At 42.4% G+C, this 26,922-nt stretch overlaps 1 protein-coding gene across 3 annotated transcripts in view; it reads left to right on the top strand.

The window, feature by feature from the left end:
* The first annotated feature begins 17,178 nt into the window (after positions 1 to 17,178).
* Positions 17,179 to 26,922, top strand: part of hivep1 (HIVEP zinc finger 1) — a 60,947-nt gene continuing 51,203 nt past the window's right edge. For 2 of the 3 annotated variants that reach the window (XM_077194870.1, XM_077194875.1), the window contains exons 1-2: positions 17,179 to 17,277; positions 20,482 to 20,643. In XM_077194870.1, the coding sequence (XP_077050985.1) occupies positions 20,604 to 20,643 (40 nt within the window). In that variant the 5' untranslated portion in view covers positions 17,179 to 17,277; positions 20,482 to 20,603. Of the gene's footprint in view, positions 17,618 to 20,481; positions 20,644 to 26,922 lie in introns of all 3 variants that reach the window. The other variant, XM_077194871.1, reaches the window with a different exon arrangement.

Raw genomic sequence — 26,922 nt, 5'->3', positions numbered from 1 at the left:
ATAAATAGATGATAGACAGTATAGCAAAGGTAGATAGATAGATAGATAGATAGATAGATAGATAGATAGATAGATAGATAGATAGATAGATAGATAGATAGATAGATAGATAGATAGCAAACACAAGTGTATCCATGTGATTTGAGGAAGAAGGACTCAGGTCTGTACAAGCGGCTCATTGTTCGTAACAGTGAGACAGGCACATGTCGTCCTGCTCTGAACTCCCTCCAAGTTATTAATAGCTTCAATCTCCCTTTGCTTCTAGTGTGGAAGAGCCAGAAGCTGGAGCTGAGAGGAGACTTGCTTCTGTTTACTGGTATTGTGTGAGAACTATTAGGCCTATATTCAATTAAAAATTAAAAATTCTATCATAATTTACTCACCCTCATTCCAAACCTGTATTTCTTTATTCTGCTGGAGATATTTTGAAGAAGGTTGGTATCCAAACAGTTTTGGTTCCCATTGACTTGCGTTGTATGGACAAAATATATAATGTCAAAAAAGTCAATGGGAACTGAAACTGTTTGGCTATCAACATTTAAAATATCTTCTTTGTTTCCTTTTTAATATGGTACAAGCTAACCCCGGAAAAAAGAGCTACGGGTTTCCTCGATTGCAGAAACTTCCATCTTTATTACAGATATTTTGTGCCAATTTCCCAAGAAGTGACGATTTTTTGCTCTCTTGAGCACATGGAAACGCTGCTTTATTTCCAAATATTTTATGTGATATTAAAATTTTGTGCACAAGTTAAATTTGCAACTTTGGATGGAAACATGCTTTGTTCTGTGGAGCTTATGCTTAAGTGAGTGGCTAGATGATTTCTAAATAGCACAGATAGATAGATAGATAGATAGATAGATAGATAGATAGATAGATAGATAGATAGATAGATAGATAGATAGATAGATAGATAGATAGATAGATAGACAAACAGACAGACAACTAATAGGTGATAATGCTCCATTTCATAGTTGGGTTTCTTTCCATAGTACAAGAACTTCAATTTAAGTTGTTTAATATAAAAAAGGCACTACAATGGAGTCTTGCACAGAGGTTTTAACATGGACAACAAACTGGATGCACAGCAGTGTTACAAAATGTAGCCCTGCTAGCTTCCATATGCTAAAGGCTAATTTGTTTATCTTTAAATAGCCTCTAATTAGCGATAGTGAATGTACAGGAGATTCAAAGCTGACACACTATTATTATGTTCGGTGAGCATTCGAAGGCTTCAGCCTGTAAGATGACACTGATTTCTATCTGCGCTGGATGAAGTGCTAGCTAGGGTATGCAAATAGCTTATTATTTTTGATGTGGTGCGGCTGAAACACGTTTGCTCCCAGAGGACGTCTGTAGGCTACAGACTCCAGAATGCACTTAGGATCAGACTGCATGTCACGAAACCAGCAGCGCACACGTCTCTCGCATCGCTCAGGGGATGATGCAACACGCCTCATTCAGTGAATGTTTACAAACTCCAGCTAGAATTACAGGCAATTACAGATATGTTGATATGACAAGCTGTTGTGTATTACAGTGTTTTTACCATCATTAATGTGACACACAGCATTTTAGCGTTTTTTTGTAAAATGGCAACAGCAACAATGTTCAAAATAACCATTTTTAACACATAATCATTCAGTATATTCGGCTTTATATTTAGATCATTTCTGAAAACACAATACCCAACAAGGACGAAGATAGAAAAGCAGTGATTAAATAGATAATTTGCTATATTGACTAATGGTTTAGCCTGGCCTGTAGTGAAGCAAGTCTTTAAAGACAAAATAGGTTTTCTCTGGAGGAATGTGCACTAATGAATCATTCACAATAAAATCGGGAGTGTGTATTAAAAATGAACTAAAAAAAGTGAGCAAATAGGGTCTTTGACTTTATGTTTGCTTTAGGAATTTATGTAGAAGATAACAAACTGTACATTCAAGTGAAGCGGCTTAACAAACTAGAAAGAATTTGTTGCGGAGCTTGATTTTGTCTATCGGGATTTGATTGGATTTGAATGGTTGTGGTTTGCTATTGGTGGATCTCATGTGAGTGACAGGTGGCCCCGCCCTCATCATCAAAGAAGAGAAGAGATATCGCTGCAAGAGGGAGGGGAAGTGTTTTTGATAACAGATAAATCATTTATGATAAATAATATTCCATAAAAAATAAGAATTGTGAATTTGATTTCATGGTGTATAGATATACTAATATGTTTATGGATATCTCCTCTGTAGGCCATCATCATTTTCTGGACAGCTGCTTTGAAGCGATCTTTTTTGTGAAAAGAGCTATAGAAATAATTGTGAATTGAAAGGAATCAGTTTTTTTATGCATTAGTATCATAATAAAATGTAATAATTTTTACGTGCACTGATGAATCACTCACAAAAAGTACATAAATAGATCCTAATTTGATTTTAAGTTTGCTTTAGAGATTCGTGCATAGCTGTAGACCAAAACAAAACTCAAAAACAAATTCTAACCAGCTTCGTTAACTAATATCGCTCAAACAATTTTAATAAAGTTTGTAAACATTTTCAAGCAAACTAATTTGAGAGGAACAGCAGAGGCATGAAATGCAGTATGCCATTTTGTAACGTGTGGTGTTTGAAGGCGAGTGAGTCAGCGTGTCAGAATATGGAGCGTGTGCGGGCGGCTGGCTGTCACAGAGGCTTCTCTGAATGGAACATCATCACCCCCTCAAACTCATCGGGTGCTCAGCACAGGGACCTCCAGTGTGACGTGCATCTGCTCTGCGACAACAGTTTGTTGGGGTTTGTTCTATGCACCAGCTGAAATTAAACAGTTGCAGTTGGATCCAAAAGTCTGACACAAGAAAGTGCAACTAATTTTCCTAATGTATGGTTGTTGTTGTTATGGGCCCCGAGAATCGTCACCAGCTTTCTCCCATCTATAGCGTCAGCCCTTCATGAACTAACAATTAAAAATACTTCTAAAGCATTTACTAATTTTACGTAATGTTAAATTCAACATCTACTAATACACTATTAAAATTAAACATTGTGTTTGTTAATATTATTTAATGGACTTGTTTAATTCAAATTGACCATTCTTTTTTTAATGGAATATGCAGTATTTATTATAATTGATCCGTGCACATCATTATTTGTGTAAATTCATGTGCCCTTGTAATTTTTAAAGGGGTGATATAATGCCATTTTTGTACAAGTTAATATGAATCTTTAGGGTCTAAATGAAAACTTTGTAATATACTTTTATTAAAAATTCTCATTAGTATTTTAAGAAAACACTAATTTTACCTGCTCAAAAACAGCTCTGTTTTCAGCACGCCGTTTCATGCCTTTAAATGACAATGAGCTTGCTGACTCCGCCCCTCTGTTCTTTGGGTCGTTTTTGACACAACGCACGTGGAGTTTTGCCTTGACAACAGTTGATGGTATATTTTGGCGAAAGAATGGCAGCGGGAGTCTCTTAGGACACATCTGTAGTGTTGCCATACCAATTTGAACCGGAGTCGGACCCGGAACAAGATGACGGCACCGAAGAAGTTCGACCATTAAGGCTTGAACAGGACGTTTCTGAATGGTTGGTTAACGTAATGTCACTTTGATCTATTTTTGTATGTACTGTCAGGGTAGAGTAGTGGGATACAAACGCTATGTGTTTACTGTATAGGTTAGTTCGTTGACAGATTTATGTTGAAAAACTTTTTTTTGGTAAATGTAGGCTTGTCAGTGATGCGTAACGTTATCTCAGTGTTCGGTTCAACTATCGTGACTTAAACATGTCATGTCATGTCATGTCAGTAATTCTTCTAGCACTAGTTGAAGGAAACTAGCTCGATTTGAGACAGGGGAATACATATAAGGAGATTAAAACAAAAACACTGGATGGATTTTTATCATTATATGATGGTTGTGTACAGGCACTGCCAACACACATTGCAGTACAATCAACTTGTAAAAGTGCATGTACCATTATATGACCCCTTTAACAAAATCACTTCCCCTCCCTCTTGCAGCTCTTCTCTTCTCTGATGACGATACCTACAAAAGCAAACCACAACCATCCAATCAATTCCCCACGGACAAAATCAAGCCCCATCCTACATTTGTTTAAGAAGCCGTTTCACTCGAATACATCACATAAGGACAAAAAGACTATTGCAACGTCTGTTTCATGCTGACTGACATGAACTAACAATGAACTGGCATAAAAATAAATCATCATGGCTTGGCTTTGTGAACGAACGAAGATTTAGGAAGGACATCCACGTCTTCTACAGGCACGCTGGTGGCTGACGAGGCCTATGCAGGACAGGCAGGTTCTCTTACGAGAGTATCTCTCGTACTGCGTAATATCTTACGCTATGGGGAAAACCTCTTTTCCACGAGATATTGAAGCCAAAAATTATCCTTTAATTTTGATTAATGTAAAACGCTGTGCGGCAGCGTGCAGACATAGGCAAGACGGCTCGCGCGCCTATTGGCTGCCCTGCGGCAACAGCAGCAAGCCTATCGAGAGAGGCCCTGCGTGACGTGACATCCAATGGGGGTGCTTCGCGCCTATTTCGTCGCGTCCCGCCAGAATTGGCGTGGCCTTGGCCTATAAATACGCTCGACAGGCTGATACAAACTGATTTTCATCTCTTCAGCGAAGCACTACTGCATCGCTGGATCCGGAGTGAGAAGCCGCGCCGTTTGATAGTAAGCCTTCTGCGGGACGAGCCTTCGAGCCTGGAGCCGCTGGCCTTCACCTCGCCGCCTTCAGCCGCCGTACCTGCTACGCTTTCCGGCGTTAATATCCTTTTTCACTGCTAGAGTGTGTGTTCGCCGTCGCGACTCACTCTCTCTCTCTCTCTCTCTCTCTCTCTCTCTCTCTTTATCTAAAAGAGCAGCGTCTTTTTGAAGACGCTTCGTTCCTGTGGAACTATTGCCATGGTGACTCTGAGGACTTGCCTGGCATTTTTCTCCGAGTCTGCACTCCCGCCCGCTGTAGTGCCGCGCCGCAAAGCGCCGTATTCAGCGGGTCCTCGAGCCTTCTCCAGCCCGTGAAAGCTCGCCGGTTCGCCCGCCAGCTTCACCAGCTTCAATCGAGTCGCTCACTGACGGACAGCGGCCGCCGCGCACCGCCGCTTCCGCCATTAGTGACGACAAGATAGCTGCATCGGTAGAGGAGGCCAGCTATTGCCATGGTGAGTGAGACTCCCGCCCGCTGTAGTGCCGCGCCGCAAAGCGCCGTACTCAGCGGGTCCCCGATCCTTCTCCAGCCGTGAAAGCTCGCCGGTTCGCCCGCCAGCTTCACCAGCTTCAATCGAGTCGCTCACTGACAGACAACGGCCGCCGCGCGCCGCCGCTTCCGCCATTAATGGCGACGAGATAGCTGCATCTGTAGAGGAGGCCAGCTGCTATATCCCCGCGTCGGACAGTGAGGATTGGGCGAGCTCTGTGGATCTCCCCCTTCTGCCCGCGAGTCGTTAGGGAAAAGGGCCAGCATCAAAACAGCGGCTATCTTTCTTTACGTTATAATAAAGCTACCCCGCCCCCGCCCCCTGTGGGCATGCGTCATCGGCGAAATGAGGATAGAGTGTATTTTTAGTCCCGCCGAGGCCGGACCAATCTCCATTTCTCAAACATTTCTCAGTTCCTCTTAGTTTGAGCGGCTGAAAATGTCAATATTGCAGCAATGAGCCTGTTGTATAACACGCACGCATGCAAACAAACGCCAACACACACAAACTGTGATGACGTTCTATTATGTGCTCGAGCTATTTTAAGCTTTTGTCGTTTCCCCCTGTGGTTCAGTGGCGAAACCTACAGCCATCGCACGGGAGACCCATGTTCGATCCCAGCTCTCGCAGCAGATAAAATTTAGTCTCGCCGTGGCCAGACTTGCACTGATACTTTTCGCTCGTTCAGTTCCAAGAAAATGTGACTGTTCCAGTGTATTTTGCAGTAAACAAGCCGGTACCATGGCCCGCTTGCCTGCACACAAATGCTGTTTCCACGGCGACCCAGAAAAATCATATAAGCAAAGTATTGTCTGGTATTCCGGCCACAGCCGATGGTGTTATGAGTGTAATAAAAATGCCCACAGCCCAGTGTTCATTTCTACACACAAACACAGCCCGCCACAGTGCAGGGCTCGCACATATGAAATCGACTCATGTCAATTGTGCATTAAATGTAGTGAATGTGCCCACAACCCAGTGCCCACAAACACTACACACTGCATGTGCCACTTTTCTGTAAAACGAAACCAACACACATACAGTCAGCTAAGACCCACGGTGTTTAAGTCTCGCCGCGGCCAGACTCCACCGAAACCTCTCGCTCGTTCAGTTCCAAACAAATTGACTGTTCCAGTGTATTTCGTAGTAAACAAGCAGGTACCACAGCCCGCTTGCCTGCACATTAACGCCATTTTTACGGCGACCCAGATAAATCCAATAAAGAGTGTATTTTCTGGTGTCCCGGCCATAGCCGATGGTGTTATGAGTGTTGTAAGAATGCCCACGTCACAGTGCCCATTCCCACACACAGACACAGCCCGCCACAGTTCAGGGCTAGCACAAATAAAATCGACTCATGTCGATTGTGCAAACGTAGTGAATGTGCCCACGACACAGTGCCCACAAACACTACACAGTGCGTGTCCCACGGTTTCTGTAAAAACGAAACCAAAAAATATTCAGTCAGCGCAAGCCGACGGTGTTTTCAGTGCAGTAAATGTGCCCGCTGTCCCGCGCCCACATTCACTCACAGACACGCTGAACCCTACGGGGTTTGTCCCGCTCGTTCTCTCTCCACAATTTGTCATAGAGAAAGCGAGTGCGAACAGGCTGCCCGCCGTGATCGGCGCGCCCCCCGCCTCGCACACTTTAAACACAGTGTTCATGTCTCAGCACACCGAAGCTCTGCAGCCGCCGCTGTGCCGCGGCCAGAGCCCGGATATCATTCTGCCTCTAGCTATCCACGCGAATGCATGGGCAATGCTTCCCGGGGTATCAGAATGGGTGTTGAACACTATAAAGAGAGGCTATTCGCTACAGTTCGCTCGACGTCCCCGCCATTGCACGGCGCGTGTCGAAACCACGGTGGACAACGAAGTATCTCATCTACTTCGAACCGAAATAGCGAAACTACTGAGCAAAGGGGCCATAGAACCTTTATCTCAGGCTCAGAGCGAAGGGGGTGTATACAGCAGATATTTTCTGGTACCGAAAAAAGACGGGGGTCTCAGACCCATTCTAGATCTGCGACAATTGAACAAAGCGCTTCTGAAACACAAGTTCAAAATGCTGACAACCAGCAAAATCCTCGCGCACGTGCGCCAGGGAGACTGGTTCATGTCAATAGATCTGAAAGACGCCTATTTCCAAATACAGATTGCGTCACGTCACAGGCGATTCTCGAGATTCGCCTTCTAGGGCCAGGCATATCAATACACAGTCCTACCGTTCGGCCTGTCCCCAGCACCCTGTATATTCACAAAGTGCATGGACGCGGCTCTCGCACCCCTGAGACTTCAGGGCATGCAAATTTTTGAACTACTTGGACGACTGGTTGATTCTAGCTCTATCACGATCAGAGCTCATAGAACACAAGACCGCATTACTCGAGCATCTTGAGAATTTGGGTCTCACAGTCAATTGGGCGAAGAGTTCACTGTCTCCCAGCCAGAAAATCTCTTTTCTGGGAACAGTGATGGACTTGCTGTCTATGACAGCACGTCTGTCACCGGAGCGAGGACTGAACATTCAGCGCGCCGTGAAATCCTTCCGCCGCGGCTCTATAGTCCCGCTCAAACGGTTTCAGAAAATGCTGGGCCTCATGGCCTCAGCATCCTCAGTACTTCAGCTGGGCCTGCTTCGCATGCGCCCACTGCAGTTATGGCTGAAAGCACGAGTTCCGCCCGGGGCTTGGGCCGCTGGTCTGTTTCGCCTCAGGGTCGACAGGAAATGCGTCTCGGCTCTGAAACCTTGGAAAAAAGCCGACTGATACCAGTCAGGCGTGAGTCTGGGGACTCCCTCGAGTTTGATGGTGGTGTCCACGGACGCCTCCACCTCGGGATGGGGAGCGCTGCTCGAGGGCAGACCGTTCTTTGGCCAGTGGTCAGAACGGGAGAAGCTCCTACACATAAACTGTCTAGAAATGCTGGCAGTAGACAACGCGCTAAGGCGCTTTTGTCCCCAGATAAAAGGCCGCCACATCTTAGTCCGGTCGGACAACATGTCAGTGGTGGCGTACATAAATCACCAGGGCGGCGTCAGGTCCCGAAGCCTTTACAGGCTGACGAAACGCCTCCTGGACTGGGCTCAGCACAACCTGCTTTCACTGAAAGCAGCGCATGTGCCTGGTCACCTGAATCTGGGACCAGACAGACTGTCCAGAAACAATGTCCCAGCAGGGTAATGGTCGCTGCACCCGCAGGCGATCCAACTGCTGTGGGAGACATTCGGCAGAGCGCAGGTGGACCTGTTCGCGTCCCAGGAAAACGCTCACTGTCCGAACTTTTTCTCCAAGAGCAGGGATGCGCTGGCCCACGTATGGCCCCGACGCCCCCTCTATGCTTTTCCCCCCGTCTCGCTCCTGCCTCAAGTGCTGGAACGAATCAGGGAAAATGGATGCCCAGTGCTGCTCGTGGCTCCGCTATGGACGAACCAAACCTGGTTCACAGTCCTGATGCAGCTGACCAGCACTGCCCCGTGGCCGATACCGGTGAGGAGAGACCTCCTCTCTCAGGCAAAGGGCTCGATTTGGCATCCTCGCCCGGAGTTATGGTCCCTACATGTGTGGGCCATCAACGGGTACCCGCTAACCTCCCGGAGGGAGTGTTAAACACGATCACGCAGGCTAGGGCCCCGTCTACTAGACGGCTCTACTCCTCGAAATGGTCAGTGTTCTCTACCTGGTGTCAAGCTCAGGGCTTTTCACCCGTAGACTGCGGGGTTACGGAAGTGCTCTCCTTCCTTCAGGAGCTGCTGGATAAGGGTAGAACCCCGTCCACGCTCAAAGTATACGTGGCGGCCATAACGGCGTTTGCAAAACCGACGTCTGGCCAGTCACTGGGGAAAAACGACCTCGTCGTGCGATTCCTCAGGGGAGCTCGGAGGCTGAATCCTTCCAGACCTCCCTCAGTCCCTATGTGGGACCTTTCTACGGTTCTGGAAGCCCTGAAAGGTGCCCCATTCGAGCCAATCCATTTGTCAGACATGAAGCACCTGTCTTTCAAAACGGTATTTCTTGTGGCTCTTGCTTCAATGAAGCGCGTGGGGGACTTACAAGCGCTTTCAGTAAGCGCGTCCTGTATGGAGTTTGGGCCTAATGACTCAAAAGTCATACTCAAACCAAGGCACGGGTACGTGCCAAAATCCCTCAACACACCGTTCAGGGCCCAGGTTATTTCTCTGTGCGCCCTAGCGGTGAACAATGAGGAGGCGGATGCTAATCTCCTTTGCCCCGTCAGGGCGCTGAGAGCTTATGTGTCCCGCTCGTCTGTCTTCAGGCAGACCGAGCAGCTCTTTGTTTTGTTTGGCGGACGCTCCAAGGGACGGGCCGCATCAAAACAGAGCCTATCCAGATGGATAGTCGATGCCATAGCGCTGGCTTACACTTCTAAGGGCCTGCAGTGTCCTTTGGGTGTCAGAGCGCACTCCACGAGAGGCGTGGCCTCTTCGTGGGCGTGGTCTAGTGGGATTTCCTTGCATGATATCTGTATGGCGGCGGGCTGGGCCTCGCCGTCTACATTTATAAGGTTCTATAACCTAGAGGTTCCCGCCTTACAGGCCAAGCTGCTGTCGGTCTAGAATTCAGTACTATCTGTCCCGCTGCGCCGGCGCAGAATGCTGAGTTTTGATTGAGTATCGCTCACTGATCGATGGAACAGCTCCATGGGTGTTGAATAGCCCGTACTTTTGCCCAGTTCAGGCTGAACGCGTTCACCCTGTCTGCGGGATATACTGTTGACATAACTAGCTCCTATGGGATGCTATTTCATGGGGAATAATGCTGGTAGCCTCTCTTCTCCGACTCTCTGTGAGTCTACGGTGATTATGCACTATATGAGCCCCGGGCTACTGCCCTTGGGACTTTGGTGTCGGATCCCAGTACGCACGGCGTCTTACATTGTGTTCCCCATAGCGTAAGATATTACGCAGTACGAGAGATACTCTCGTAAGAGAACGTACTCGGTTACTAACGTAACCTCGGTTCTCTCTAGAGAGCGAAACGAGTACTGCGTATCTTGCCGTGCATACAACAGCGCTGGTTCGCTTCAGCGATGAAAACCAGTTTGTATCAGCCTGTCGAGCGTATTTATAGGCCAAGGCCACGCCAATTCTGGCGGGACGCGACGAAATGGGCGCGAAGCACCCCCATTGGATGTCACGTCACGCAGGGCCTCTCTCGATAGGCTTGCTGCTGTTGCCGCAGGGCAGCCAATAGGCGCGCGAGCCGTCTTGTCTATGTCTGCACGCTGCCGCACAGCGTTTTACATTAATCAAAATTAAAGGATAATTTTTGGCTTCAATATCTCGTGGAAAAGAGGTTTTCCCCATAGCGTAAGATATTACGCAGTACTCGTTCCCTCTCTAGAGAGAACCGAGGTTACGTTAGTAACCGAGTACGTTCTGCCACAATGACTGCAGGTAAAGGTCTGGTCCAGGATGGGTGCTGTGGGGACATAGTTCTTCCTTTTTCTCATTAATGTCCTCCATATTGGCCCTGCAGGTATCTTCAAAGAGGGAGGAGGCCTGATGGACTGTGCGCCACCAGGAGTTGCAATCAGCTGCTTGTGTTGCCCACTGACAGTGATCGATGTACAGTAGCAAGCAGTGAGGGACTTCTTCAGGGAGTCTTTGTATCACTTTCGTGGTGCCCCGATGTTGCGGTAGACAGAGGACAGTTCCCTGCTCCCAGCAGCAGATTAAGAATTCATGGAGTTGGCATCAACTCCTGCAGCTTTTCCACTCTTCAGCTGTTTAATAGCTTCCTCTGTCTCTTGTAATGTTGGTGCCACATCCAGTTTTCACTGGTTGTTGTGGAATGCGGTCAATTGCTGGTTCTTGGACTGAGCGGCTAGCATTTAAAGGGTGTAGACCAGCGGTTCAGGATAGAGTCCTTTTCGGTGAGCAGTTCTTTTCCATCTGCACTCCGCAGGGAGCTCAGGATTTGGTACGAGGGACCATACACTGCTTTTAGAGCTTCGTAGAATCCCCTGTAGTCACAAGTATTAGCGCAAAGCTGAGTTCTTACAGCAAGGTTGGTCCACCACTCGTTCTAAATCTCTCGAAGCGTACCCTGGAGGGTGCTGCATTCCAGGCGGAAGGCTGCTTTTTTATGCAGGCAGGACGGTTGGGCCAGGTGGGCCTTGTGTGCCATTTTCTTTTCTTTGATAGCAGCTCCTGGACTTCTAAGTTGTTCTCATCGAACCAATCCCTGTTTTGCTTTATGAAGAATCTGAGGGTAGCTTCAGATGTTTGCAGAACAACAGTTTTGATGCGGTCCTACAGCACTTCTGGGGGCGGAGGCGAGTCGCCTAGGCAGATGGGTTCCGCTAGCCTAGACCGTAGTCTCTCCTGGAAAACTGCTCTGACTGCAGCAGACTGAAGGCTGCAGATTTGAGCTTCTTCTTCGGGGCGGCACCTTTCCTTGGTTTGAGCTTAAAGTGAAATGTGATTTTGCAGCGGACAAGGCGGTGGTCTGTGTGACACTCGGCACTGGGCATTACCCTGGTCTGAAGGACATATTTTAGGTCACGCTGGTGCACTAGTATGTAGTCGATGAGATGCCAGTGTTTTGACCGAGGGTGCATCCTGGTTTTCTTCAGACTGTCTTTCTGCTGGAAGATGGTTTTGGTAATGGAAAACTGCTGTTCACCGCAGAGTTCGAGTAACAATCGTCCATTATTGTTGCAGCTGCCCACACCATGCCTTCCAAGTACGCCTTTACAGGTTTCTGAGTCTCTGCCCACTCTGACGTTGTAGTCGCCAAGGATGACAATCTTGTTGTAAGCTGGGACATCTTGAAGAAGGCTGCGTAGTTCGGAGTAAAACTTATCTTTATCTGCAGGATCTGCCTGGAGAGTTGGGGTATACACACTGAGCAGTGTGGCGTGTTGCTGGTCACGAAGTGGTAGACGCATTGAGATGATATGGTCAGAGTGGCCAGCTGGCAAGCTTGAAAGCTTGGTAGTGATGGAGTCCCTGATCATGAAACCAACACCTGAAAGGCGTCTTTCTGTCGCTACTTTGCCTGACCAGTAGAGGGTGTAAACCTGCGGCATGCTCCCTTAGACTTCCTTCCTCTGAAAAGCGGATTTCGCTAAGTGCAGCGATATCAACATCCAGCCTAGCAAATTTGTGTGCAAATAAAGCAGATTGTCGCTCAGGTCGAGGGCTGTCAGCTGAGTCTAGCAAGGTTCTTATGTACCAGCATGCGAGTTTGAGTCCTTTCCCACCTTTTAAGGCGAGTTGGATACGCCACTGTTTCTTCACTGTTTGATTTAGTTCGACCGCATAAGAAAATGCCCGTTGACCGCGGTTTACTAATTGGGGGATGAGGCTTTGTTTAGGCCACCTTTTCCAGGCCCCTCTCCGTGTGAAGCAAGCAGCGCTCACCCTAGAAAAGGCTGCTTGGTCGGTCAGGGTGCTGCTGGTTGATGATGTCGTCTCTAGGATCTTTCAAGTGGAGTGCAGTGTGCACAGAACTGACCCGACCCTTTAAACCCGGGGTTCATCTACCATGGCCTAGCAAGCTGGGACAGTGACAGCGAGGTCCTGGGGCTGTATGTTTTGCATCAGAGTTTCCCTCTCCTAGGCAGTTGGGCCTGCCAAGGCTGAAGAGATCTGCCTTCCCTGCTATTTTAAATGATAAAATATTGCCGGTGACTCCGTCGTGGTAGTTCATTCGCCCAGTGATGCAGTGTAGACATCACCCCCTCCTCATGCTGTTTAGCCCGCCAGCTTTAGGCGGTGTACCGGGATGTGGCACTAGGAGCCAGACGTGAGAGATTTAGGAGATGGATGAGGACCAGTGCTTCCGTCCACAAAGATGAATGCAGCTACCAGGAAACAAAGGTACTACCTCTACCCAGAGATCCCTACACAAAAGGACGAAAAGAATTTAACATGAACTAACAATAAACTGGCATAAAAATAAATAAGCCTACTGTAACAAACATAATTGCTCATTGTTAGTTGATGCATTAACTGACTTTAACCATTGAGACCTTTTTGTAAAGTGTTACCACAAAACCTGATGATTATAATAATAATAATAATAGTGTTGTTTTATATAGCGCCTTTCAGAAAACTCAAGGTCGCTTTTGTAACGGGGCGAACAAGACAAGAGACATGCGGATCCATATGCAAGGCTTTATTCCCAAACATGGTCTTAATACAGGCAAGGTCAATAAACAGCAAACAGGTATGGCAGAGGCATGACACAGAGTAATCCTTAGGCCGAGCGTGGGTAGGCGATCGGCGAACAATATCCAACAGGGAAACAGCAATAATCCAAACGGGGTACAAACAGAGTCCAAAGGGCTAGGCTAAGGGTTAATCCAGGAAACAGGCAAGAATAATGACAAGGCAAGACTAAGGTCAATGGATGGGCTTGGTAGAGATGCTAACACTAGGGGAGTGCTAAACGCAAAACAATACTCGGCGTCAGGGAGAGAAAGTCCAAGGCTTATAAAGAGTGTGGGATAGTGTGTGATAGTTCTCAGGTGTGAGCGTGATTAGTGGAATCAGCTGTGTGAGTCGTCAATGCAATGAATGATGGGGATTGTAGTGAAGTGCAAGAGTCCATGCTGTGATTTGGTGACCTCTGGTGGTGATTGACCGGAAATGTACGGACCAGATTCGTGACAGCTTTACAATAAATAGTACAAATAAACATGACTTAGAAACATGACATAGAAACGAAACAAATAAACTGAGATGGATAACATAATAGATAGAGGTACATATACATAAATATCAGATCATAGAGTCGGGTCAGGGTAGCAAAGTAGCAAAAAAACAAGTCGCAAAAAGATATGTTTTAAGGTGGGTTTTGAAATCGTGTAATGATGAAAAGTCACGGATGTGTTGGGGAATAGAATTCCAAAGAGTTGGGGCAGTGGTACAAAAAGCCCTTCCACCAAAGAATGACAGTTTGTGCCTATGGATCATCAACAGACCGGAAGATCTAAGTGTGCGAACTGGGGAGTAGATATGGATGAGATCAGAAATATAGTTAGAGGCAAGACCAATGAGTGCTTTGAATGTGATAAGGAGTATCTTGTATTGAATACGGAAGCGAATGAGTAGCCATAAAGTCTGCGTAAAATCAGAGTAATGTGGGAAGATTTCTTTGTGTATGTGAGGACCCTAGCTGCAGAGTTCTGAATATATTGGATCTTATTTATTGATGAATTGAGTAAACCATAGAAAAGAGAAATGCAGTAGTCAAGCCGTGAAGTGATGAAAGCGTGAACTAGGGTCTCAGCATCGTTAAATTCAGAAATGAACTTAAGCGTGCGATATTACGAAGGTGAGAGAAGGCAGACTTAGTGAGCGAGGAGATGTGTGGAAGGAAGGAAAGAGAGGAATCAAAGATTATACCAAGGTTTTTGACAGTGCTGGAAGGTTGAACCAGAACTCCAGCAATATTAACATTGTCAACACAGAAATGGGATGTAATTTGAGGTGAACCAATAAGTAGATCTGTTTTTATCAGTGTTGAGTTTGAGAAAATTACTGGTCATCCAAGTATTTATATCATCAATGCAAGCTGATATGGAATTTGTGGGGAAAGGAGCATTGCGTTGAGAATGGATGTATAGTTGGGTGTCATCTGCGTAGCAATGGAATTTAAAGCCATAATGACGGATGATGTTACCTAATGGGAGCATGTAGATAATGATGAGAAGAGGCCCAAGAACAGAACCCTGGGGAACACCGTGTGGGACAGAGGCAGTAGTGGAATAAGCCTGGCGGATAGAGATGTAATGCTGGCAACCAGATAGGTAGGAGGTGAACCAGTATAGGGCAGTTCCAGAAATACCAAGAGCAGAGAGTCGTGAGATGAGAATACTGGTGAGAGATTGTGTCGAATGCAAAGGAAATGTCTTGAAGAATTAGAATACTAGTGGAGCCAGTGCTCATGATCTCCAGCATGATTTGAGATGTTCCAAGAGCATCTTGTGCTTCAGTGAAAGCTGGAAAATCTTTAGTCACATGATCGGTGTTACTAATGTGATTAGTGATAGTAGTCTTTTTCTTTTTGGAAACTCCCAAAATGTTCTGTTTATCCACAGCTTTAGATGAAAAAATCCCAGATTTTCAGTGTGCCAATGATCCCACTGTTCGTGTGTGCTTATTTTGGTATTTAAATATAGAATATAGAGTGTGAGATAGGGAGAAAGAGAGAGGCAGAGAGGGGGTGAATGCATATATATATATATATATATATATATATATATATATATCCAGCATGATGCTGTTCGCCCCCTATTCTTCGTCACCAGCACACGTATATATGCGTCCCTGTGGGCTTGTTGCTGGAGAAAGGATAGTCACCTCTTCCACCTTCATTAAAGTGCTATTTATATTCTCAGAGCTGACCTTTCTCATTAAGTGATGTGTCATTTGTGAACACAAACACCCGTGGACGTATTGCGAGACGCTTTGAATGCGGGTTAAAAATAGCTGAGCAGAATTATTTGTGTTATCTGGTTGTGATGTCTCAGGGAGGCTTGGCACGGTTTTGGAGTATAAGTAGTGTCCTGTGGTCCTGAACACACATCTGAAGCTAATGTCAACATGCAGTGCATCGTTTTTGCAACCAAGGCAATCGCTTATATATTTAAAGAAAATAATGGCATCAATTATTGTGAGAACAACCAAAATATCAATTAATAAATTAGTTTTAGTTTTTTTGCACAATAACTGTGATAAAGGCTGGTTTTAATTCGATTCTTAGTGCTATTTTGGAAAGGTATTGATTAGTTGGTTTGACGTGTGACAGACTGAACTGCAATTATAAATGACTAGGGATTCATTTATTCTTTCTTTTGGGTGCATCTTCTGACATACAATTTTCATAGAAATGCCATTCTTATATCTCCACTATAGGCCATTAGCATGCATTTTAATGCTTGCCATTTTCTGTAAAGCATGAACTGATTTTATATATAAAAGTGTAATATATTTTCCCTATATATATATATATATATATATATATATATATATATATATATATATATATATATATATATGGGAATATATATAAACCAGCATGGAAAAAAATATATAAAAAAATTATTTTCATCACCTCGGACATTCTGGTTTATTATTGGTGTTTTTTTTTTAAACTCACTACAATGTAATAAATTGTGTAAAAAATAACAACAACAAAACACAACTAGCAATCTAATAGTGCACAAAACTGCCCTAAAACGGCTTTTATTCACTTGCACTGATTTTCTATTTCAACACAAAATTAACTTGATTCACTACTAGGCTCCTCCTTCGTATTTAGCCTACTGCAACAAACCTCAACGATCTGCTAAAGGAATAATGGGATACCTATAGTGGGGTGAATATCTCCAATATTGCTCTTTTTAAATGCAATATCAAACAACTTAACGCTGACAGTGACATCAGTGCACGTTTTCCCCTTAGAAACATCAGTAGCCTACTAAAACGAGCATATTCGGTGCTTTCGGTTTGTCATGACTATGTGAAACATTACATTTCAAGCGTTTACATTTCAGATATGATTTTGCGTATCATCACAACATCGCAAACACACTCTGTGTTGCATTCTCCATTGTTTGCCTGAATATGTGCGGGAAAGCCCAGCGCTTGTGAGCGGCACAACGTGACCTAACAAACAAGGAACCTCCGGGAACACCGTCAGTCCTGAACTATGCGCACAAGGGCCCGGTCTGAGGGGTTCCGCGAGAAACGACACTTTGGAAATGATGCTCAAAATGTGTTTTTTTTGCAAGTGCTACTCGGTAAAGGCGCGTTTATTTCGTGTAAATGTGACGTTTATCAGGAAGGTTGACAATAATAGTCACTCGGATAGAGATTGGCACGTTTTATTCAACTGGTCCATCGGCCGTCAGGACACTCCCTGAGCGCGTTTGCTTGGCTTGGGAGGCGGAGACGGGACCCCCGTTGACGTCAGTGGGCCTGTCGGTTTCCTGCAATAGAAAGTGAGAGAAGATAGAACGAGAGACAGGAAAAAAACAGACCTCTGACCGTTGAAACCCTTGACAACAGTTTAGACTGCACCTGTAAGTACCAAAAGTTAAGAAATACACGCGTCTTAATAAGCGTTTGGACGCATTGTCCAGTGCGCTGCAAACGGATGCGGTGCGTAAACGCATCTCCAAGTGCTGTTGTTTTGGGACACATTGTTTCCAAAACAATTGATGGGTTGTTTAAACTTGTGAGCATGTTTGTGTGAGTATTATGCTGATTTTGACTGGTGTCGGTAGCTCTGGACTGAGCCGGCCCGTGTTTTGTATCTTGCCGAGAGCGCACGTCTCCAGAATCCTAATACACGGGGTGTAAATGTTTATCAAGCCGCAACGCTGTTGGAGAGAGTCGCCGAAGCACCGACCGCGACGGCAGGTAAGCGCCCAAACACCTTTCCTCTACCATGGGATGCAAACGACCGCGTTTTGGATGCGCTTTGCACGTCCTCGGCTGGTTTAAAGGGCATTTTGTTGTCGAATTAGGGAAGTGTTTCTTGTTCATGTCCTGTTGCAGAGGGGTTTTCCCCGGCTCCGCCCTCTTCATGTGTTTCTTAAAGGCAGTAATGCGCCATTCATCCTGTTCGCACCTGGATTTGGCGCTGAACTGTGGCATGTTCGCGCAGTGGCTTTTTCTTGGAGAAGGTTATGGTTTTGTATCCGTTAGGTTTGGACACATGGTGACTCATCGCATGCGGGTCTTATAGGCTGTAAGCATGTCAGATTGGCACGGGCATGGTCTGCCTTACAGGAGCAACCCCTGTTCAGTGCCATTTCTTTTTTTTACCAGTGCATGCATGCCAAGTAGGCTACACTGTATGTCCCATCATCTGCAGCAGTTTCTGTTGGCACCGTTAGGCTGATTTCAGGGTGTTTCCTAATGGCTTGATTGACAGATTCTTTTAACATTTTGAATTTATGTATTTGACAGATGCATGGCAAGGCATGCATTTTATTAGTAAGTGTGTTCCATGGAAATGAAACCCCTGACCTTGGCATTGCCAGTCCTATTTATTATGAGTAGAACCAAGAAAACAAAGAGAAAAAAAGAAAAGAAAAAAAACGGTGCCTTAGCAGTAACATTGTAACATTCCAATTCTGCAATTGTCGTATACAAATTTGGCAGTATCATTCTGCAGTAACATTGTAACATTCAAGTTTTGAAACAATGTAATATTTAAATTCTGCAGTAACATTATTTCAGAATGTGAATGTTACAATGCAATATTCAGATGATACAGTAACATTCTAATTCAGAAATAATGTAAGATTCATATTCTGCAGTAACATTGTAACATTCTAATTCTGAAATAATGTAGGCTAGTTTTCAAATTATCCAGTAACATTGTAATATTCTTATTCTGAAACAATCTAACATTCAAATTCTGAAACAATGTAACATTCTAATTCTGCAATAACATTTCAATTATGAAATAATGTAATTCTAATTCAAACCTACATTCATTCAGAATTTGAATGTTATAAGGTTACTGCAGAACCTTATAACATTCAAATTCTGAATGAATGTAGGTAATATTCAAATTCCACAGTAACATTTTAACATTCCGATTCTGCATAAAATGTCATTCAAATTCTGCAGTAACATTCAAATTCTAAAATAACAATCAAATTCTGCACTAATAACCAATATATTATTCCAATTCTGCTATTGGCAACTTGAGATTAAATACTTTTGAAAAATGTTCATGCCTGCAAAGTAATATACATATACAGGATTTTGCTGATTATTTTACTCTTTTTATAATTGAGAAACTACATGGAATATTTTTACTTTCAAAATATATAGACACATTATATATCAACATTTTCAGATCATCCTAGGACAGTCCTTGAAAAAAACTGTACCTCTAATCAAACGGATCTAACTATTAGAGGCGTCTTGTCTTGAAATGTATGCGTCAAATAATCCAAAATGTGCTGTGCAGGGGGGCTTACTGGACCACGAGTGACAAACACTGAGTGTGTGTGTGTGTGTGTGTGTGAAACCTGGTGCATGCGCTTTGTGTGTAAGTGTGTATGCTCAAATCCTCGGGGAGGTGATGTCATTGCCGTGGAGCTGCACTCGGTGGGAAATCATACACGCTCGTAGTAAGCGTTATGTAATGTGGTGAGACGGAACATGCGTGTAGAATCTGGCACTCGCTGTGACTGGATGCTAGCGGGATGCATGGGCGAGGCATGTCAGATGGAGCTGAGAAACATATAGAAACGAAAACCTAAACGTTGAAACAAAGAGCGTCTTGTGTAGAATGTGGGGAGGGAATGCATCTATTCCTGCAGAGCCAAGAAATGCATTTGCCATTTTGAGAGCTGCAGTTTTAAAATGTTTTGAAGTCAACAATAGTACTAGAGGATATATATCAACCAGGCTGATTCTTTGGCTATTTATCTGCATGGATAGAGTGTAAACTGTATAAACTTTAAATTAATTTTGTGTTAAAATATTTGCTATCATCAGCCTAAATTATATTGTATATTAGCATTATATTTGGACAACTTAAGCTTTAGATTTCAGTAAAGATGTGCCATTAAAAATGTATCAGTTAACACAATCAGTCAATCTCTTCTGGTCTACTTCCATCGCATTTATGGTTTGTATTAGAGCCGTTCCCCCCGATTAGAGGATGTTTTGAATTTGCATTGCTCCATTATTTATGTAGAATTAACCTTTACTAACCAGGGTTGTACATTATTCAGAATTAAATTTAGTATGCCTTTTAAATCCCAATTCATTCCAACTGTGTTTTTAATGTTTAGGAAGTATTTGGTTTCTATAAAATGTTTAGATGCCATATTGAATCTAACACATCATGAAGTCATTTAAATGGCCCTTTTTATGGTGCTTTACGGCGAAAGTGACAGTATTGAACTTGGTAAATATTTAGAAATGTGTCTAAATTTGAAATGATTCAGAATTTTTGAAACTTCCCTGCAGTCTTTGCAAGATGTCAGAGATGACAGTGTGATTTCTCTGTTTGATGTCGGAGATGTATTTTGATGTGAAGTTACCCAATGCATTGACGGAAACCGATCATTTAGACCAGAAATCTGATTCCTGCACCACAATTGCGTATCTGTGTCAGTCCATCTAAAAAATTACACTAGTGATCTGTCACATCAGAGATGGAGGACGGCACAGTTGAGTTGTTTCCAGCAGCAAGAATGTGACTTTGTGGCCTGTTTTGCGTTTGCTTGAGTTTATTTGTCTCTCATCCGTCCCAGATGTCCAGAGGGTGTCTTTCCTGTGCGGAATAGGAGATTGTCTTTCCTCCCTGTGATCGCCCGCATTCCATCCAGCATCTTTCCATACGATGTTTCACTGAGCCTGCGGAAAACCACCCAAAATGCCACGTACGAAGCAGAACAACCCCAAAAACCTGAAAGGTAAGTGTTTGCTTCCGTTTGACCAGACTTCTATTTGTGTATTGGGTCGCCCCTTTCACAGGTGTCGGGAGGTTTCGATGTGGTCCCAAAGTGTCTCTTTTAAAATGTCTGTGAATTTCATGAAGGGAAATGTTTGCATAGTTAATGCAAAGGCGTAGGGTTCCCAGTCAAACTGGTACATTCATTTACGTGGCTTGGACACATTTTTTTTTCTTGTCGGCTGTCAAATGACTGTATTAACACATTTATTTTCCACATATTAGTCAGTCATCAAGTGTAAACTGCTGGTTTCAATTTGACTTGTCTTTCAAAAGTTTTTCTAGAAATTCTAATTTGACGACATTGTAAAATCAGTTCATAAGCACAGTTTCCTTATTCCGCATTTATGTACTTCCTGTTGTGGATAGTTGGTGGTATTCAAAGGAGGGGTATTCTCTTATTCTATAAATAATTTGCATGGAATCAATATTTATTGATATTTTTGGTCTGTTTTCCTGGAAGAGGAAAGCATTAAATTTGCTAAATTGATGTTTAAGAGTACACTAGAATGTAGACATTGTCTGTTTTATTACAGCTAGCGGTATTTTTTGTTATAATTCATCTCTATGATTGAGTTAGTTATTTCCATCGAATTAAAAACGTACTCGCCATAGTTGAGCATGTAGCAACCCAGATTTTGGAGTGTTAAGATAATCATTGCTTTGAGCTTGACCAAACAACATGAATAATTTAGTTTGATTACAGAACAGCCTCCACTAGAGACGCCTGTGACTTTTCCAAATATTGGTATTATTAAGTGAAGAGAGGAACAAAAAATAAAAGTCCTATTTTTGCAAAGAAATGACCATAATAATTATTTCTTGATTAAAAACAAGTTTAGGCGTTTAGTTTTAGAAGTATTCACTGTAAAAAAAAAACTATTGTAATTTTAACTAAAATATTGAGAAAAAAACCCTTTTTGAATAGGTTAACAGTGAGTTAATAGGTTAACGGTTCCCGTACTATATCCAGGGAAAAACTGTAAAAGATCTAATCGGACATTTCATATACTTTTTCAGTAAAATACTGTTTTTAGAAGTTTAAATGGCAAATGAAATTATAATTTACAGTGAAAAACTGTAAACTGACATTATTCTCTGTGTCACTTCACATTTGAAAGAACTTCCTTTAAACAATTGTTTCTTAATAGTTTTTTTTTTTTTAAATCAGTTATTCACATTTGCGTTTTATGATACGCAACGCAGGGACTTCTGGGAATGTAATTTTACTGTTTTTTTTCATACTGTATGTCATAGTTTTTACTTGTAAAAAACTTACTTGCAAGTTATTTTTGTGAGTTAAAACAATGTAAAAACATATGTTGTCATGACTTATTGATCATATCATTTTTTATAGTGTGTAGCATTTTTTTGTTTGTTTTCTGTAAAAATTACAAAAAATTTACAGTGTGTTTTTACAAGGAAACTATGCTCTTCTATAGACAATCAAGAACTTTATTAACTGTAAGTCTTTGATTTTCACCAGAACAAATTTGTTTTATTTATGTATAAGTCGCTTAAATGTTTCTGTGATCGCGCCAAGGAAACGAAGCAAGCATGTTGGTACACGCCAAAATTGCGCTTCGATGCATGGCTTTTCTGTGGAATCCAAGACATTTCCTTTTTACCAAGGACGCCCCCACCTTTAAATCCACCCACTCAAACAATTCATGCCGTTTCATGTTTTAATACAAGGTTCCTTGTCATTTAAATGTCGAAAAATAGTATTTTTACAGAATCAAATTGTAATTAGAATCTTGAGATGCTATAACAATGTAATAACATGAAAGTCTTGCGTAGTGTGGCATTTGGCTGTGCGAATGAAAATGGCTGTGAAAGAACAAAAAGCATGAAAGAGAAAGAAAAATACCAGAACATGGAACTAGAGGATTCCCTCATTTGTGTTGGTTGGCTGTGTTATTGATGTCATGGATACTGAGGTGACCTCTGTCTATCAGAAGCAGAACACACCCTTTCAAAGCATGTCACAATCGAGTCAGATGGTCAAAGATTCAAATCATAAAGCTTTCATTGTTCTTGAGGTCGCTGTGTTTCTAGCGCGTTGAAGTCTTTGCTAGGTGCAGACTCAGCCTACATGTTGTTTTGTGCGTGTGTGTCTCGTGAGCAGGAATGCTTCAGTGACGCAGTTTGTGGGTAAACGGGCAGGAAGTAAGGAACCTCTTCCACCTCTTTCTCTCAGTGTTTACTGTTCTGAAACAGCTGGTCTCCAAACACACACACGCTGGTGCTACCGCTGACATTATGTCGCGCTCACCTGCTTTTCACTGTTTATCAAATGATAAACCATTCAGGAACAGGTCCTAAGTTATGATGTTCATACTAGATACGTATCAGCTCACAAGCACAACAGTCACGCATGTCTTTTGTTGCTATTTTGAATTTAAACCTTTGGACATTGCACTATTTTAATATCTACTAGTTAAAGGAATAATTAACCAATTTGTTTACTCACCCTCACACTTGTCAAACCCATGTGCCTTTCATTCTGCGGTGGAACAAAACTTCACACAGGTCTTTTTAAATGACCTTTCATGTTAAGTTTTTAGCTACTAAACTAATTTTAGCTACTATGTGAAGATACTTCAAAATTTCTCTTGTGTTCTTCAGGGACAAAATAACAACATACAGGTTTGAAATGAAAGTAAATGATGACAAACATTTTTTTGGGGGGGTAAGTGATCTCTTTAAAACCCATAAAAAGGTTTTAAGTTGCCTTTTTGAGTTGTTGCCTTTTTTACGAGTCTTTTCATAAATATAGTGGAAGAAAATCCGTACAGTAAGAGTTTTCCGCTTGTAAATGTACTGTGAATAGAGCATGATGTGTTGGGCTGGGAAAAGGGTTGTGGTGGAAAGTCTTGAAGTCATGAAATTTCAAAGTCAGTTTATTGTTAATTTAGCTGTTGAGGGGTGCATGACTTCACATAAATGTACTGTTCAAAAAAAGAAAAATACAGTAAAAACCGTAAAATTGTATTACAATTTAAAACAACTTAATAAATTCTAAAACTTAATTTATTCCTGTGATCAAAGCTGAATTTTCAGCATCATTACTCCAGTCTTCAGTGTCTCATGATCCTTCAGAAATCATTCTGATATGCTGATTTATTGCTCAAGAAACATTTCTGATTATCGATGTTGAAACCAGTTAATAATAAATATTTTTAATTGGCTTAATTTTTTATGTTTGCTCAATATTTGGTAACTTTAATATAAGATGACGTAGTTGCACATTACTACATGTACTTACTATAGTAATAACAGTAAATTACATAATTACAAGTAACTAACCATAAACCAAACCCTAACCGTAACTCTATAGGGAGTACTTGTAGATGATTAATATTATTAAGTAGCTACTTATCTGTAAGTACTACGTCACCTTAAAATAAAGTGTAACCTAATATTTTTGTGGAAACATCAGTCACATATAACAGGACATGACTAATTTTCATTGTTTTTTGAACCAAAGTTTTGTTTTTCCCTAGGCAATTCCACCAAAATGATTTGCACACACACAAATAGGACACATTATAATTATGTATAAATAAAAGTCCTATTTGTATGTGTGCAAATAATTTAGTTGGGATTACTAATAAATGTAAATGAGTAATTTCCTGGTGTCTACTTCTGTGAAACACGTTATGCTTCCTTACAAAATGCATTAGTTGTTTATTTGCATGCAGGGCCATGGTATACGGGCTCTAGGTTGTTGCTGTGGGCCCCATTGAAATCCCGTTCGGCCCCTAGAATTGTCACCACCTTTTTTTGCACTGTCAGCGACGGCCCTGTTTGCCTGCACAAAGATAGCAGTCTTCATAAATGTGGGTGTTATGTTGAATGTCGGACCGCGTTGCACTTAAGTGCCCCAGTAACATCATTTTATAATGTGTTGTCTGCACAGTGACCGTAGGCGGTGAAATTGCGGCGTGCCAATGCAGGAAGTTTCTCCTGTGGGTCTTCCTCTACTTCTCATTTCTAAAGCGCCATTAAAACACACTCTCTGTCTGAGACATTAAATTAACCTGCTCTGGGGCAAACACACTTCGCCCACACACAGGTGGTGCGGCTTGCAGACTGTTGCAGCTCGTGTTGGTGGGAGATGACCGCAGAACACTGAAATGGAAAAGCCCTATATAGTGCAGCACAGTAATCATGCAAGAGACGCTGGTGGTGTAATCTCCAACGTCCCTTTGAAGCTGCATGGGTAAATGTTTTACCCAGAATGCCCAGCTTGACTGCATGACCTGGCAAACCTGTTAATAATCGACTCGCGGGTTTGTTCGCTGACCTCCCGAGGGTCCAAACGTGTGCGGGTGTGATTGTGTAACCCGGGCCGTTGCTGATAATCTCAGGTGTCAAGCGCGTTGAGCTTCTCACGGCAATGATGGATGGGTCTATAGATTCAGAATTGTCACTTTAAATTGTTTTTTTGTGGCAGATGGCATTGTTTCTGTCTCTATTCAGTCCATTGGCGCAGGAAGAGACTAACCTCCTTTAGGAATAACGCGGAGGAGAGACACTCATAGTAGCGGTGTCGGTTTATGAGACGGGGAGTTTGATTCAATGTCCTCTTGTATGGTTGAGCCAAGTTTGACGTCAACCAAACACTGTAGGAGTATATATCTGTGGACATGCAGTGTATGGTTTTGGGTTTGACATTTCAGCATTTTTCCCTCCTATGCTGTTTTTATTGACGCATTTATAGATCTTCACATGTGAAACGATTAACGGTGCCTTGCTACACTCGTGTACGATTCCCTGGTTTGCTGCCAGGTTCATTATAACTGTATGGTTGGCGGAATGACATTGTGATAAGCATTTATTATTTATGTATTATTTGTTGGATAATGCAAATAAATTAGAATTTCCATTCCATTCATTCTTTGTGGGAAATCTTGTGCGAAACAGAAATGGACATCGTAGGCACTGTGGGATTTTCACTGCACTGTGGCACTGTGATAGTTTTCTTCTATGAGAAAATTTTGTCTTGTGACTTTTTTTTTTTAACATGCATCTAGAAATGTATTCAGTGAATGTGATTAAGTGGGGGTTTATGCACTTCGTCTTACTAAATTAAAATTTGTATTCATGTCAAGCATTCAATTTTTTTTTATTTGTATTTCGTAGATTTTTATCACATTTTTATGCAATATCCCAAAATCTGCTTAAAATGCACTACTGTTCAAAAGGTCAGGGTCATTAAGATTTTTTTATGTTTTTGAAAAGTCTCTAATCAAAAGAACTGTAAAAACAGTAATATTATGAAATATTATTACAATTTAAAATAGCTGTTTTCTATGTGAATATATTGTAAAATGTAATTTATTCCTGTGATCAAAGCTGAATTTTCAGCATCATTACTCCAGTCTTCAGTGTCACATGATCCTTCAGAAATTATTCTAAAATGATGATTTGCTGCTCAAGAAAAATTTCTGATTATTATCATTATTGAAAACAGTTGTGCGGTGCTGCTCCATATCGCATCAACTATGATAAACTTTTTTCTGGATTCTTTGATAAATAGATTGTGTCAAAAGGACAGCATTTATATGAAATAGAAATGTTTTGTAACATGATAAATGTCTTTAATGTCACTTCATCGTGACACTTCATGTGATCAGTTTAGTGCATCTTTGCTGAATAAAATAATTAATTTCCTTAAAAAAAAAAAAAAATTCACCTGCCCAAACTTTTGAACAGTAGTGAATAAATACATATGAGAAGTATACCCAGCCAAATACATATGTCATAAATTTTAGGATGTTTTGAATGTTTGTGAACTTCTGAGTTCTGAAAGTTTACTGTATGTTTTTACAGTACAATGAACTGTTATTTCAAAAGGTCAAAAAAAATTCTCATCATGTGACCTATTGAATGAGCCACAGTACGATGAATATTTATCCTGTAATTCGCATTAGTTTTACTTTTCTTTTAGCGGAGGAGATGACGAAATAGAGAGGCTTTCTGAATGCCATTTGTTGTTTTTCCCCAAAGGCCACACGTTGGCTTCAGTTCTGACATCAGAGGTCAAGAGGTCAGGCTTGGGGTTAAGAAGGGGTCTTGAACTCAATGTAGGGCCTGAGTTCTAGTCTGTCTGATGATCCCAGAGACAGACCCCATGAATTTTCCTGTGTTGTTTCAGTCTAAAGTTAAATGGTTCTGGCATCTCTGTTCTTTTTATAGCGTTTCAAACGTAAAGCTGCAGTGGCAGCTGATGTAA

Source organism: Siphateles boraxobius, unplaced genomic scaffold, assembly GCF_051911475.1.
Source record: "Siphateles boraxobius isolate OS27281-9 unplaced genomic scaffold, OSU_SipBor_1 33, whole genome shotgun sequence".
NCBI classification, from domain to species: Eukaryota; Metazoa; Chordata; class Actinopteri; order Cypriniformes; family Leuciscidae; genus Siphateles; species Siphateles boraxobius.
This window is presented reverse-complemented; position numbering and strand designations above follow the sequence as displayed.